Source organism: Penicillium samsonianum (genome assembly GCF_028829775.1).
Source record: "Penicillium samsonianum strain IBT 33392 chromosome Unknown utg000001l_segment0_segment0, whole genome shotgun sequence".
NCBI lineage: Eukaryota > Fungi > Ascomycota > Eurotiomycetes > Eurotiales > Aspergillaceae > Penicillium > Penicillium samsonianum.
In genome coordinates, this window is record NW_026643259.1 from 4,583,734 (window position 1) to 4,599,160 (window position 15,427).

Genomic DNA, 15,427 nt, shown 5'->3' on the forward strand with positions numbered 1-15,427 from the left:
TCAGGTCCTTGTAGACTTCCGCACCGGCCCATAAAGCCCATAGCCCAACCCAACCCAACCCGCAAATGGGTTGGGTTTTAGGCCCGGCCTCGGGCCCACCGATGGGCTTTGGGCCTAAGGTGAAAGCCCACTGGGCTTTAATGGGGCCCAATGGGCCCCAAACAATGCAAATATGCCGAGAAATCTAAAGTTGAACCCCTTTTTTGGTTTCTTTTAATTACCCTTCGTTTTACCCCCGTTTCTAAGCCTTATCTCTAATGTAATATTATATCAGTTTAAATGATCTAGAATCGATTACTAGTTATTTCTCTAAATCACGTTTAAAAATGCGAAAAAACGCGTTGATTTAGAAATTCTAAAAATTACAGAGGTTCTCTAGAAAGTGGTGGTACTCCCGCATAAATCCTAAATATATATCCAAGATCAAATATTAACTTTTATATTTTCTATAATATCTCGACTTCCGCTGGTCGGATTTTATTTGAAATAAATTAATATACTTATATAGCTACTATAAACCTAGGTTCTAAATTTGAACTTTATACGACCGGTAGAAGATCGTAATACAGCGATTACAGAGGCCGATTTGTCAGCGCCGAGATGGGCTTTAATGGGGGCCCTATGAGCCCATTGGGTTAGGTTGGGTTTTGAAGGTAGGGCCCAAAGCCCAGTGCCGGTTGGGCTTTGGGCCTGGGGTGAGGGTCCATTTGTGGGCTTTGCGGAAGTCTAGGTCCTTGCTGGTACAGCCATCAACGCGTCTATATGCCGAATGAGGGCATAAAACGTAGACCAAATGTTGGACTTTTCCTAGCTTCCTTGACATTTACTGTATCTCCTATGCTTCTTAATACCAATGTGAAACCCATTTATTTTTCTGTATCCTACCGGGGGGGGGAAGTCTGGCAGACTCTAGGTTGGGGTTAATCCTTCAGTATGGGAGGAAAAGAGAAAAGTGGGTCGGAGGCCTGACTCCAGGTGAACTTCGACGCCAGACTTCTGAGGTATAGTGAGCTCCGATCGGTCTCAAATTTCGGCAAGTTATAATAGACTATGTTGAATACCCCCCATTTGCTTCGGAGTATGCACTGCCTTCTAGCAGTCGAGAAAATGGCGACTGAAAATTCGAGATATTTTGATGGAGTACGGGCAACTGGGCCAGCAGATCACGGTTACCGAGGGCCATACTATACTAGTTACCTTTTACTACTAGTAAAAAGTTTAACCGCTAATAACTCGCTTACTAATAGGCCTACTTGGCTCTTCTCTCACGCTGCGAATCCCCGACTAAATACAAACTTCCCACACTTGATTTTATAAGTGTACAAACTGTGAGCGACAAAGCTCTCCCCTTTCTTAAGCTCAATATAGGCCTCCGGAAAGCCAGATTTCTCAAACGGCTCCTTGGTTACGTCATTCTTAGCCACAAAGGTGGTCTTGACCTCGGCGGCGATGCCATCCTCGGCTTGGTAGAAATTCACCAACTCAAAGGTTTCCACGAGCTGTTCGGCGGTGACGTCCAGTAGACGAAGAACCTGCGTCTTATTGTAGGTGACACCCCCGGAGGAAATCTCGAGAGAATCGTCGTAGTATTGGTCGGCGATGTCACGGACCTTGCCCAGGTTTACTTGCGTCAGGTAATTCTCGTAGGCTGCTTGGTCCATTTTGGCTGGGGTTGTTAGTTAGAACTTCTCATGATTTGGATTGGTGTTCATTTACCAGGACTTGTGTGGTAGACTGGTTTTGAGCAGCAGGCTAGTCAAAGTTCAAGGTAAAGATGTGATTGAGCGTAACTCAACTTAGAAAAACTAACTTGAGAGTTGATTATATTGAAGTGGGATCGGACTGGGGCCTTATATTAGAGGCTCGGCTTATCCTAAGGTTCGTGGCTACCATCAAGGATCTTAGACAATCTACAGTCTATCTGAGTTGGACACAAAGCTGATGATTTTCCAAAGAACACTATCATCGGTCACAGTGTGAGCTTCTGTCAAGATCCTCACCGATAATGCCTACGAAAGATACTCGCTCAGAACTTCTTGTCTTGGATGGTTGACCAATGTCTCCATATCATTGGTCAAAATTAGGGATCTACATGACGAAACAATTTCGGATTGGGAAGTTTCTAACGAGTATGAGAGTGTGTAAGATAGCATGCTAGATACGCCCCAGACTTTGTCTGGTCGACATAACCGTGAGTCAGCGCTCAACCATTTCCCTTGCGAATAAAGAGACGCATTTAGATCAAATATCAATTCTGGTAATTCTAGACACCCTCTCGAGGTAAAAGCTTTACTTCCCTCTGTTTCAATGGCTTGACTTCATCTTCCACAATAGAAAATCCACAATCTCACAAAATGGCACCCGAAAAAGTTTCATTCCAAACATCTGACAACGTCACGATTCGCGGGTGGTTCTTTCAACCATGCCCGTCACCATCTACACCCTCGCCCTGTCTTGTGATGTGCCACGGCTTTTCCGCCGTGAAGGAGATGGACCTAAACACATTTGCCGAGTACTTCACCTCCAATTTATCAATGAGTTGTCTCGTATTTGACCACCGAGGCTTTGGCGAGAGCAACTCAAAGCAAGGACAGCCGCGGTTGGAGATCATCCCCTCCCAGCAGACTAGCGATATCTCTGATGCAATCACGTATGCACAATCTCGCCCAGACGTTCAAGCCGACAAAATCGGCATTTGGGGCAGCTCCTTCAGTGGCGGCCATGCGCTTTGGGTGGGAGCTACAGACAAGCGGGTTAAAGCCGTGTTGTCCCAAGTCCCTTGCGTGGATGGCTATAGTAATTTCCAGAGACTGATTCGCCCGGACTTTGTGGGAGGCATGAACGAACTTTTTGAAAAAGGCAAGGAATTTACAACAATGCCGAATTGACTGTGTACTTGAAGCTCACTCAAATTTCTAGACCGATTGGATCGCGCTTCTGGGAAACCTCCTGCAATGTTGCCAGTCATCGATTCCAATCCTCAGAATCCATCTGCGTTACCCACGCCAGATAGCTATAATTTCTTTTCTAGCTGGGCTGGAAAGTGCGATTGGCAAAACCAAGTTACTCTGAAAAGGTATATGCCCTTTGTTTTTTCATTATCGTGGGAATTGGAGCCGAAGAAATACTGACTATTTACAGCGTCGAAGCGCTCCGGGAGTATTGTCCATCGGCTCATATTCATCGCATTGCGCCAGTACCGTTATTGATGACAGTGGCCGTTAATGACGTTCTTTCGCCCACTGATTTAGCTCTAGAAGCCTTTTCACGCGCATTGGAGCCCAAGACCCTTCAGATGCTTCCAGGCGGACACTTCGATGCGTATTCTGGTCCAAACTTTGATCGGAATGCAGCATTCCAGGCACAGTTTCTGAAAGATCACCTTATTTGACCATAGCAGTAATCAGTTTAGCTTGAAAATACCTCATTGTGGATTCATATATAGTGTTTCCAACCGGACCGATGTACATAGTCATTGCTTTAAATTGATTATTTTCATAGAATGGCGTAAAATAAAGGCGTAACAGCAAATACTGAAAACAGAAAAGAATACCAGAATTGAGTTCTTGTTAAAGGCCTGCGATCTGAATTTATTGTTACATAAAATTATCGAAGGATACTTTGAGCAGGCATCGAGTAAAGAAAGACCCCCAAACGCGAATCGATAAAATAAATAGTCACCACCATAAACTTGTCACCAAAAGCCCTCAGGCACCACCCGTTGCATCTTCTGTCTCCAAAACCGCTTGTGGCACTCTGTACGACTTTCGGGAATGAGCGAACCAATTGATCAAGCTAACAACACAAACTCCAGCCACGACAGCAATTGCATAATTCATGGTCACAGCCGTGACAGGAAGATAAAGAGGGAAGAAAAGCCATACTGTGATGAAAATGGTCCACACAATGGCAATGATATTCAAGACCACCCCAAAGCGCCCGAGGTTGAAATAACGCTTCTTGGGAAGGTTCTTTCTGGCTCCGATGAACGCGATAATGGGCACAACGTAAGACAACATAATGCAAATAATGCCAGCACCGAGGATTGCATTGATCGCAGTTATTGAACCGAGCTGGATCGCGCCGAGAGCGACCGTAGCAGAGAAACCAAACAGGATAGCAGGAACGGGCAATTCATTCCCGCCACTTATTTTTGAGAACAAGCAAGGGAATGGTGTGCCATTTTCCCTTGCTAGAGACCACCAAATCCTGCTGAATGTTGTAAGGATGGTGACTGCAGACATGGTCATCGAGACGATAAGCAGTAGGGACGATATTATGGTTAATGGCAACGAGGCCATTGAATCAAGAAAGAGCTGGATGATAGGCTGGCCACCCACTGGGGTGTAGAGAGCTTCTTGGTCAACAATTGAGAATAGATACGCTAAGACCATTGGGATAGCAGCGACGAAGCTGAGTAAAGCGCTGATTACCATGACTTTGGGAACCTGCTTTTTGGGCTCAGGCATTTCCTCAGACATATGTGCTGCTGAATCGAATGCATTCACCGCAGTCACACCTGGTAGAAGCCCAATGAAAAATACCACACCCTTGGAATCCCAGCCCGTCAGGTTGATGATATCCACAAACACCGCTCTGGCGCTTTGCTTGGGGGTTGCTCGGACAAGGATAGCGATGAAGATAAAGATAGCTCCTATGTTGGTGTAGAAGATCATGGTCTTCAAGAGATGCGGATACCATCGAAATAGTGGGATGTTGATTACCAATGCGATAGAAGCGCACGCGATGAAAAGCAAGTAGAAGTGCCAGGCTTGGGTCACAATGGCTGAGTCGCAGGCTTGGACGAGAGCCCAGGTGAGTTGTGAGGTTAGGAGACACGATGCGGCACACCAGAAGAGCCAGCCAGCAGAAGTTAGCCAACCGCTGAGATAGCTCAATGGTCGTGCGAACTTCTTCGGGCACAAGACTGCAGTCCAGTATATTTGACCTGAGTTGGATCAGTCTCACGCCCTCAAGAGAATCAATCGAATGCACGACTTACCCGATGCATGGGGATATACTGCCGAAATCTCGGCCAAAGAAAGGCAGATGCAGAGATTCATCAGCGCAGAGAAGATGTACCCAAAGAAGAACACAGGGCTTCCTCCGACACCCACGCTGATGGAGAGGTAAGAGCCGATGGATAGAGGTGTGCAAGTGACCGAAAAGGCTAGTCCCAGTGTGCTCCACAGGCTGAAGGGTCGTTGATGCAGCTCCTCCACAAACCCCACATCCGTTGCAAGGTCGGGATTGGCTTGAGTACTGGACTCAATGGCTGATTTTTTGATTGATCTTGCCATGTTGATTCCCTGTAGTCGGTATCGGGGGTTCAAATGGGAATAGGCACAGCAGGCTCTAGAAGTGCTGCTCGATTGCGAACCGTCCGCTCAGGACCTTCCTGTATCTTATAAGTCATATCATGGTCTCCGAGTCCGTAGTTTGTCGGTTTGTTATCATGGTAGGTTCCAGCCACAGTTTCCCCACCTTTATTTGTGAATCAGAAATGGAAGTTCGGAGCGATGATTACGCCCGCCTTATCAGCCTAGGGCCAGACTTGACGGTAGGGTTTCTTCGGGTCGGCGCTTCGGAGGGTGGATCTCCTGATCCCACCAACCAACGACAGCCGCCAATCGAATTCCCAGCTCTCGATTTCCGGATTCGAACCCCACGAGGCGTAACAGCTCCTAGAAAAAGGAAGCCCTGGTCTACAAGGATGAAAATAGATGAAACGCAGCAGTCTTATTGATGGGAGTCCTCTCCGTGATGCACGAAGAAGGGAAAGAGTTAAGAATACATTTCGAAGGGAAGAACGCCCCCCGATTCATCACGTGATTATCCATACTTCGTTCCTCCTCTGATTAATCCCTGTCGTTAATGAGTTAAACCTTCTTATCCTAGCGGTTCTTTTAGAGCTGTCCGGTCATTATCTATCTTTCATCGTGTCAGCTAATCGCTATCAATTTGGAGCAAATCATGCCACATACCCTGGAAGGGAGAACTGTGATTGCATCAAGTTTAATCTAATTAAGCATCTGGAGCAGAAGGACTTGGGGGCCCCAGATACAACCAAAGTCAACCCTCGGAAGATTTTTAAAAAAATGAAGTCAGTGTAGTCTTCAATGCTTTATAGACAAATTATAACGTTAGATATAGAATAACACATGCTAGGACCAAGCCGAGAGAAACCACATGTGTTCATTTCGCTACCAGGAATATAAAAACAACCGGTTACTTGAAACGCGATGTATAGATAATGTTGAGATTCATGGCTTCTCCAGGAATCTCCAGGCATGAAATGCCTGCCTCGCCAAGCATGAATCTAGTGATCAGCATTGCACCTACTATATAGAGGATAGTTCAGGAGAAATGATCTCCATTAAATAGGATCTCTCTTTCATTGAGGAGAGATCAGACCTAAACAACCTCGTTGGCCTTGACATACATGCTTCCCCGTAAATTCATCGTATAATTCCAACAGATAAGTCCAATTGTATTGTAAAAAGGTATAACACTAAGACCTCCAACTGAGACGCATATCATACACACACCATTCCCCCATTTGCACAAACCGTGCTACCAGTCGTCCACCTGCTCTGCTCCTCACTTAAAAAGGCCACGATAAGCGCAATATCCTCCACCGTGCCAATCCGCGGTGCTGCAGGAGTTTCCACAGCCTTCTTCGCCTCCCATTCATCGCGCACCGCCTTGTCTGTCTGCTGCCACATATCGGTATCCACCGGACCGGGATTCACGCAGTTGACCGTAGCACCATACTTATGGCCCAGCTCAATGGCGAGTACTTTAGTGACACCCTCCAAAGCTGCCTTGGAAGCAGTGTAGGCAGTCGCCTGCGCGCTCCCCACACGCGCCATGATACTGGACATGTTGACGACACGGGGAGCGTCGCCGAAGAAAGGCATCGCCGCCTTGACAAGGAACGTGGGCATGCGGACATTGATGGTCATGTGGCGATCGAAGTCGGATTCGGTCAAGTCGTCGAGGAAAATGTCGTCGCCGATCCCGGCGTTGTTGATTATGATGTGAACTTTGCCCCATGCTTCGACAAGGGCCGCTACGATCTTGCGGGGTGATTCGATGTTTTGAGAGCTTGCTTGGAGCGCGATTGCTTTTGTTCCGAGCTTTTCGATCTCAGCCAAAACATCCTCGGCGTGTTTGGCGGACTTCTCGTATGTGATGAGGACGTTGGCGCCGCGTTTGGCAAGCTCTAAAGCTATACCTTTGCCGATGCCTCGCGAGCCGCCCGTGACAATGGCATTGCGTCCAGCGAGACTCTTGGACATATTGAATTGTGGAAATTAGAGATGACGGAGTTTAGTTACGATGATGAACAAATTGTAGTGTCGGTTGATGTGGGACAAAGCAGATGATGGTCTCTGAAACCACAGATATATACCTGAAAATCGGTTGTTATTCCCTGGATACCAAAATACCTCGACAGATAAAGCTTGAAGGTTATCTGTGATGTTCCGCGTTAACGTAATTCAATGATCCCCCGCGCTGCATGATGAGGCAGTTCCAAGCGACGAAAAGATCTCCACTCACCTCAACTTGTGGAAAGTTGGGAAATTGAGAGCGAGCTTGCATCCTCAATCGCAAATGGCAAGCCGAATCATCTAGTTCCTATAATCTTTTGCCACATTTACTCTCGATAGCTCTTATCAACTGTAGACATCGGGTAAAATAAACGGGGCACTTGTGGTGGAAAGAAATTCTGGAACGAATTCATCAACTATATATTGAAACTCTGCTGTTCTGTCTTCATTGAAACAAAAGGCAAAGAGATATTCTCAATACAGATATCCTCTCCCACTACCTCCAACCTTTCAATCTCGCATTGTCACTATGGCTCAAACAGTTGTTGAATCTACCGTGAGCGAAAAGCACGATGTTTCCCCGGCGTCTCCCAAGAAAAGCATTCCAGCTTTGTCGCCGCAAGTGGTGGAGTTGATGAAGAAAGAAAGCGAGTATATTGTTGGTGGGTTTACACCACTCCCTGCGTACATTACAGGTGGGCAGGGGTCAACGCTTCGGGTAGGTTCAAGGAGTGTCAACATTACCTTGACACATTGGAATAAAATACTTATATTGAGTTTGAATCCAGAGTATCGATGGGAAGCAATACATTGACTTCATTGCAATGTTCAGTGCCGGGAGTCTGGGACAGTGCCATCCTAAATTAGTTGAAACTGTTACTTCAACTGCTCAAACTTGTAAGTAACACGGTTCGCGAACTGGATTATTTTATCAAGAGCCGAGTTTCTGACATGCGTGATATTTTCTGCAAAAAGCTACGATTGTCAACACTTCCTTGCGTGTGGCCAGCTGGCCCACATTTGCTGAAATGATGTGCCGTAGGTTTGGATATGACAAGATTAACGCCGCCGTCACTGGATCAGAGGCAGCGGATACCGCGGTGAAGATTGCACGGAAATGGGGTCAACAGGTGAAGGGCATTTCAGCAGACAAAATGCTCGTTCTTGGCGTCGGAGACAACTACCATGGCCTATTATCCGGAATTTGGCCCATTATGAACCCAGATGTGGAAAGAGATGGTAAGTTTGGAGAGAATTAGTATTAGAACCTTCGAACAAGCATGCGGTCTAACAAATGATCCATTCTTATAGCGTATGGAGTCTTTGACGACAAGCTCACCAATGTACATCCGGTCAAAAAGACGATCCTGCGGTACGGCCACATCGAGGACATGGAAGAATGTTTGACAGAGCACCATGGCAATGTTGCTGCTATCATCATGGAGTGTATTCATGGCCATTTGCCGTAGGTGCTGACCTTTTATCATCGTGATAAGCCAATACAGTCTCGCTAACTTTCAAACAAGAACCTTCGAGGAAGACAAACAATACGCCCGTGCAGTTGCTCTTCTGTGCAAGAAATACAACATCCTCTTCATCTCCGATGAAATCCGCATGGGCGCAGGCAAGACAGGGCGCTTCCTATGCTCCGAATGGCTGGGCGAAGACGTCAAGCCGGATATGATCACAATCGGCAAAAGCATCACGGGAGGAGCCTATCCGGCTGCCTTCGTCCTAGGCAACAATGAAACCATGTCCCTCGTCAAGCCCTACCAGTGTGCAGGTACTTTCGCGCAAACACCCATGGCCATCGCCTGTACCACAACCGCCTTGAAAATCATCGACGAAGAAGGTCTGGTAGCACGGGCGGCGAAGATCCAAGACCAATTTCTTGAATATACCAAAGACTGGGTGCAGAAGTTTGCATTCGTTGAGTTTGTTACCTCTCGCGGAGCAGATTTCAATATCACGCTCAAGTCGGATTATCACAACCCTCTTGTTACGGCAAGACGCTTTGCTGCTTTGGCCATGCACAAGGGGTTGCTCACATATCCGTTGGAGGGGCGTATTCGGATGTCGATTGCCATGACCATCCCTGACGAGGATTTGCAGAGAGGCTTTGAGATCCTACGAGAGACTGCCGAGGAGATTGAGCAGTATGAGGAGATTGCCGGTGGTGTTCATGAAACTGAGTAAGCCTCTTCGAGTTCTGTCACTTATGATGGGATTAGTCGAAGATTATGTTTGGACAGGTAGAGATTTTTTGCTCAATATGCTAGTTCTTTTCCATTGTTACTAGAATTGGATGCGTACGTTTCGGATCAATCCATGTACTTGTATTCATATTCAAACCAAAAGAATATCAAGGCCCAATTCATCCATGACCTGGGTCCAATGAAAAAAGGGATCTACTGGATGCGACTCTTTATGTCGTCTTTGGACTTCTAGTAATACCTCCTTTGCCGCGGAGTAGTTTCCTATCTTCCTGGGCAAGTCCAGATCAAAAAAGGCGATAGTGGTCTTGCAGACTTCCGGGTCCGTAGCTTCAGCCGCTATGATGAAGATGGGCCAGGAAAGATAAGGCCCTTGCAATTCATGGTCATGGGAGAGGATGCCTTGGATGTACGGAAAGGCAGCTGTCACGATCCACTGCACATCTGCAACAGAGTTGTGCAGAACTTGTCTCTCAAAATAGATCTCACAGGCATAATAAAACAAATATCGAACGCACATCCGAGCGTACGCATCGGGTGCATCTGACGAGTAGTGATGGAAGAATTCAGGATTTGAAGAGGTAATCTGGAACCCAAGAGCTTCAATGTCCTCTTGGGATGCCAGAGTGCCTTTCTGGACCAATATATTTGTCCAAATTATACACTCAAAGACATTAAGGGGTAACCCGAACATGCGTTCTAGCTGATATGAATCATGCAGCACCGGGACCTTGAGCCTGAACCTGTCGGTTGTGCTGTATTTGAGCGACAAAAAGGAGTCATGCACGGAAGGAGTAGCTTTTCCTTTACCCGAGAAGCCAAGGACCTCCAGTAAAAGAATTAGCTCAATTAATATGGAAGCCTTGGGATCTTGAGACGGTAATTCCAGCTCTTGTGACCTGATCCACAACCTTCCGGCGTGCAGATGCATTTGCCAGCTTTCGCGGGAGTCTGGCAAAGGACGAAACACGTCAATTAAGCTACTTATGGTGATCGCTGCGAGAACCGCTAGGCCTTGATGAGCCTCTTGTGTACAGAAGCAAATGCTGAGAAGATTCAATGTCTTGGAATAGTAAGCCTCTCCCAGCTTAGTATATTCGTCACTGTCCTGGACCATTCGGGCTTTACTGAATGCAGATGCAGTAATAACCGACCAGAAGACCGCACTACTCGCGGGACTCATCCGGTCCGGGTTCGTCGACTCGATCATAGGTGTGATTATAGTGACATAAGGGTTTTCCGTTGCGAACGGGATCATCAACCGGCTAAGATATCGTTTCCAGTGATGGAGTAGTTCACACAGCTTGAGATAAGAGTCGACATCTGACTGGGTGGAGACAGCAAGCGGAGAATGCAAGGATATTGATGTCTGGCTGGGGGTGAGGTAATCTGTGCTGACTAGACCAGTAGATGGGTTGGATAGCGGGGATAGATGGCCCGGGGCACTGGATAGGGTATCATGGAGAGCCCCAACGTCATCAGGCCGGGGCTGCGTAAAGGTGAAATCGTCATCCCCGGTGTATCCGGGGTCATCCGGTGTTGGAGCAGCTGGCACGGCAGTTGCAAATAACGGGGAATTCGAATGTGGGGTTGCAGTTGACTGGGGCTCCAGCCGAAATACCCCGAATGGACCCCGCTGCAGTGGACGTGCATGATCGTGTTGTTCGCTGTTCACTTTGATTTCGTTTAAAACCATATCTAGCTCGACCTCGTTGTAGGACGGCAGGCTCACGTTGAACATGGTCCGCGAGGGGATGTGGCGGCGTTTGGGCTGACTAGGGGTATTCTCGTCGCCATCGTTGTCTCTACGTGAAAAGAGTTCTCTAGATCCCCATTGTGATGCCGCTTGTCTTCGACAAAGCTGTTCTGGCATGATAGTAAGCCAGGTGAGACGGACGTCGAAACCCTCGCATTCGCGGTTGGCATTGATGCATTTGAAACACTGTGGTTTATTTTCATCGCATCGAATGCCTCGTTGTCGGCAGGTCCAGCATCCGTTGAACGATTTATTTCCTTTTTTTGAGGGCGTCCGTAATCCCACGTCGCAATTCTCCGGCATGATGCTAGGGTCGATAAGGGTTGGGGTTACGGATTCAGACTTGGCCCGTGATCATCGAGCTCAACAAGGAGCTTTCCAGTGCAGCATTTTGGTCTCTAGGAAGCAAGGTAGTTCGTTGCCTGGCCCGAGGGGCAAATAGGTTGACTCAAGGTTTCTCTTATCGCGCAGGCGTTCATTATCTCTGGATGACGGCTAGTTACCTTCGGAACAGCACATTTACGTAATGCAAAGCTTCCCCTTAACGTTACTTGGAAGATGACGATTATTACAACTCAGAATGTGAAGATTGAACTTGTTCTCATATCCAACTTTTTTGCAAGGAATTTTCAAGAGGTATGCATAGTATGCTCATTTATGAAATCAACTGACAAATTCGGAGGACGGATATGGATACAGTTCAAGTGGGTAAGGCAGTAGAACCCGAGAGTGGACCACCCCGGTTACCTATCGCCTCTCTTCGCTCTGAATTGCCTAATTCTGATTTGGAGCCTACAGTTCATTCCCTGGTCGTGATTTATCACTCTCAATGTTGCTTAACGAAGGAGTGGTGGTTCTATGACTTCTGTCCGATATCGCCCCAGATAGTCCTACCAAAACATCTATTATAAAATTGACACCGATCTCCGACTCCTTGTAGGTTGCAGAATCAACACGAAGAGAAACAACGGCATCATAACGCTAAAAATGTCGGGTATCTTGAAGTAAGTGGGCATTTCCTCCAGCCCCGAGCATACTCCAGTGACGTAGCTGTTCCCTAACTTTGTTATAGCCTCGAAGGCAGAGTTGCCATCATCACTGGCTCATCATCTGGCCTTGGCCGAGCAATTGCTTTGGCACTGGCTTCAGTAGGAGCGAGTGTTGTGTGCAGCGACATCACGCCCGACTTGCGGGCTGGTGGATATGAAAAAGAAAATGTGTCAACGCACGAGGTAATCGCTAGGACGGGAAAGGCCACCTTCAAGAAGGCAGATGCCAGTTCAGCAGAGGATATGGAGGCACTCGTCGAAGCAGCAGTGACCACGTATGGTCGCCTGGATATGTATGTTTGAGTACTTTGCCTGCAGCGACCCTTGCTAAATTATACCCAAAGCATGGTCAACAATGCAGGAGTCTTTTGTGGGCAACACAGAGTTGCAGAAGAGTCAGTTGATGCATTTGATAAGACAATGGTAGGGCAACTGGACATTTCCTTCAAATATGACAGAGAAGCTTACTTCTACAGGGGGTCAATTCCCGTGGTGTCTTTCTTGGAATGAAGTATGCCATTGCGCAGATGATGAAGCAGGACCCTCTGCCCCCTGGAGACCGAGGTTGGATAGTCAACATCTCATCGATCGGTGGCTTGGTGGGGCTTTCAATGGAACGTATGGAGTTCTCTTCTCCGTGAGAACAATCAGAAACGATCATGAGTTGCTAACCAAATCTCAGCCTCTTACTGTGCCAGCAAAGCTGCAGTTGTGGGATTGACTCGTCAAGCAGCACTTGACTACGCCCCTGATAAGATCCACATCAATGCTGTCTGTCCTGGGTTTATCGAAACTGCCATGGTTCGCTCTGCCATGGAGGATGAGACACTTAATAAAGAGATCCGCGGTGCTACTCCATGGCCACGCTTGGGCTTGCCAGAGGATATTGGCAAAGCCGTGCTTTTCCTGAGTGGTGATGGTGCGAGTTGGATTACAGGTGCCATCTTGAATGTTGATGGTGGGTACATTTCACAGTGATAGAAAAGTAAAAAAAGGGTATTGTATCCATTGTCCATACATACCGATACTAGTCAAATGTTCCTTCCCACTCCGCCCCACTATATTGGCCCAACAAAACAACCAACGCACGTTTTTCTTTTCACTCCTACACCTCCCCTATTGCTCCGATTGTAATGAAATAGGACCAAAAAAATAGCAAAACGGCTAGGTAACATCAGCGATGGACGTGGTCAGCTCGGGCCCGACAGGGCTATCTAGACAGCATGCGTCGATGCCCTCGCAGATGGACTGGCACCAATCGCCATCCGACATGCGCATCATGCTGTACCGGCGGACGATGGCGTCGAGCTCGCCTCGTGCCAGCGCCCGTTGCATGTAGCCCGCGCCGAGGATGGCGCCACCGTTGACCGTCGCGGCACGCAGCCCGCACAGGAATATATTAGCGGCAGCGTAGTTAGCTTGGCCGTGATTTCCGATGACGCAGTCGATAGACAACACGAGAACAAAGAAGTCGAGGTCCGTCGTGGCAAACAGACGGTCCAAGTGGAGGCCACCTTGGATCTTGGGACGGAGCACGTCGGTCAGCTGCTCAAATGTCATTTTGAGTATTGAAGTGTCTCGGAGGACCATGGCACTGTGGATGACGCCGACGATTGGTGGGAGGGTAGCCTCCTGTGAGTTAAGGGAGGCACTGCCCTTAACTCACAGGAGGCTACGGCACAGGGAATGCCTAAGAAACGCACACATGCATTTGAAAGGCAATGACCCATTGGATATACGTATTGTGTGAACGGGATTTATGCTAGTGATAATAAATCGTAAGGCATGCGGCATCTTATTTGCAATTTGATCCTACACTAATTTTACGTTATGTCTATCCTAAGCAGTGATCTGTCTGAGTACGCAGTTGTTTAATTGTCGTCAAATCAATGTTGATTGTCTATTTTGGGAGCTAAAGAGTATGTATGTATTGTAAAACTTCATGATCGGAAAACCCAGGGTTTTTCAGATCTATTTTGGACAATAGCCATCGCGTCTCGGCATCCCATCGATGGTTCCCAGAAGCCTGATGCAGCCCCTCTCGAAGATTATAGACCCTTTTGGAAACACCTGTCCCTCAGCAGTATCCTGATGCAATTTGTCCATCAATTCTTTTGCGGGGCCATCCAAGTTCGGCAAGTCCTGCCATTGCCAGTCCAACTCGCCACCGTAAGCTTTCGGCAAATTAGGTGGATCGATGAAAGAGCGTAGAGTCGACTCATCATCAGAGGAAGAGAGAAGAAAGATTTTCGATCGAGTGACCGGGTCGAACCATTGACTGATCATATCCCATATGGATTTGAAGAAGGCGGGTGCACCGACGATCTAACTTGACGAGCGCCGATGGTCAGCCACAAATCATGTCAGATAAAGGATCTTACTTGCAATCCATTTTAGTTTGGGAGACGTACAAAAACTCGACCGAGTGTCTCTGGATAGTGCGCTGTGGCCGTCGCACTCGCCTCTTGGAGATATTTCCGGATACTCCAGAATTGGCGTATACTCACTCTGCTCACATCCACGATGTGTGTGGATTCGCTGATAGGAATGCTCATATCTGGTCTTGCTAGTTGTGAGACGAACGGAAAGACAAAATGTTGGAGGTTCTCGTATAGGGCGTGGAAATGAAGATCCCGAGGGGTAATGTCGGGCTTGTCCACCATATGTTCGCGCGATGTTGGGCAGGATGATATATTCTTCAAGTATGCATCCAACCGCTTTATTGTTAGGTGCCGCATTGGGAATATATAGATAGCGCAACCATTTTTGTCCCGTCGACCGGTCCACTGAGGATACTAAACACAATTTATTGTTAGCGATTCAATGTTGCTTGGAAAAGTCTCGGCCAGTCCAAGTGAGAAGGGCGGCAAACCATTTTTCTTGTTTCCTCATAATACTCGTCATAACACTGAATTCGAATGACAATGTGAGCGGAGTTGGGGGAATATGATAAAGTATTGAGCCTGCGAAGAGAGGAAAGGTAGGTACTTTAAATTAAATAGAAAGGACTCCGCTGTGGGGTTTTGACAACAAAAATCTCCATCTTACTATCAATTTGTTCTATATGTTGTACAA

At 47.3% G+C, this 15,427-nt stretch overlaps 8 protein-coding genes across 8 annotated transcripts; 3 read left to right on the forward strand and 5 right to left on the reverse strand.

Moving 5' to 3' along the window:
- Positions 1-1,265: 1,265 nt before the first annotated feature.
- N7471_001758 (uncharacterized protein) lies at positions 1,266-1,661 on the reverse strand (the record flags this gene model as incomplete). The annotated part of the gene is made up of 1 exon (XM_057274479.1): positions 1,266-1,661. The coding sequence occupies one exon, from the start codon at positions 1,659-1,661 to the stop codon at positions 1,266-1,268; it is 396 nt and encodes a 131-aa protein (XP_057142658.1).
- A 693-nt stretch (positions 1,662-2,354) lies between these two features.
- Positions 2,355-3,391, forward strand: N7471_001759 (alpha/beta hydrolase; the record flags this gene model as incomplete). The annotated part of the gene is made up of 3 exons (XM_057274480.1): positions 2,355-2,859; positions 2,920-3,076; positions 3,142-3,391. 3 exons carry the CDS (start codon positions 2,355-2,357, stop codon positions 3,389-3,391), a joined length of 912 nt encoding a protein of 303 aa, XP_057142659.1.
- A 316-nt stretch (positions 3,392-3,707) lies between these two features.
- On the reverse strand, positions 3,708-5,300 carry N7471_001760 (uncharacterized protein; the record flags this gene model as incomplete). The annotated part of the gene is made up of 2 exons (XM_057274481.1): positions 3,708-4,948; positions 5,003-5,300. The coding sequence occupies 2 exons, from the start codon at positions 5,298-5,300 to the stop codon at positions 3,708-3,710; spliced, it is 1,539 nt and encodes a 512-aa protein (XP_057142660.1).
- Positions 5,301-6,536: 1,236 nt separating this feature from the next.
- N7471_001761 (SDR family NAD(P)-dependent oxidoreductase) lies at positions 6,537-7,301 on the reverse strand (the record flags this gene model as incomplete). The annotated part of the gene is made up of 1 exon (XM_057274482.1): positions 6,537-7,301. One exon carries the CDS (start codon positions 7,299-7,301, stop codon positions 6,537-6,539), a length of 765 nt encoding a protein of 254 aa, XP_057142661.1.
- A 562-nt stretch (positions 7,302-7,863) lies between these two features.
- On the forward strand, positions 7,864-9,530 carry N7471_001762 (putative acetylornithine aminotransferase; the record flags this gene model as incomplete). Its single annotated transcript, XM_057274483.1, has 5 exons — positions 7,864-8,052; positions 8,123-8,231; positions 8,310-8,573; positions 8,646-8,799; positions 8,861-9,530. 5 exons carry the CDS (start codon positions 7,864-7,866, stop codon positions 9,528-9,530), a joined length of 1,386 nt encoding a protein of 461 aa, XP_057142662.1.
- Positions 9,531-9,680: 150 nt separating this feature from the next.
- N7471_001763 (Zn(II)2Cys6 transcription factor) lies at positions 9,681-11,606 on the reverse strand (the record flags this gene model as incomplete). Its single annotated transcript, XM_057274484.1, has 1 exon — positions 9,681-11,606. One exon carries the CDS (start codon positions 11,604-11,606, stop codon positions 9,681-9,683), a length of 1,926 nt encoding a protein of 641 aa, XP_057142663.1.
- Positions 11,607-12,290: 684 nt separating this feature from the next.
- N7471_001764 (SDR family NAD(P)-dependent oxidoreductase) lies at positions 12,291-13,691 on the forward strand (the record flags this gene model as incomplete). Its single annotated transcript, XM_057274485.1, has 6 exons — positions 12,291-12,307; positions 12,376-12,645; positions 12,697-12,775; positions 12,829-12,970; positions 13,035-13,303; positions 13,575-13,691. The coding sequence occupies 6 exons, from the start codon at positions 12,291-12,293 to the stop codon at positions 13,689-13,691; spliced, it is 894 nt and encodes a 297-aa protein (XP_057142664.1).
- A 632-nt stretch (positions 13,692-14,323) lies between these two features.
- On the reverse strand, positions 14,324-15,147 carry N7471_001765 (SEC14 family lipid-binding protein; the record flags this gene model as incomplete). The annotated part of the gene is made up of 2 exons (XM_057274486.1): positions 14,324-14,677; positions 14,764-15,147. Coding segments are annotated over 2 exons (738 nt in total), but the record flags the coding sequence as incomplete, so codon positions are not given.
- Between the last annotated feature and the right edge of the window lie 280 nt (positions 15,148-15,427).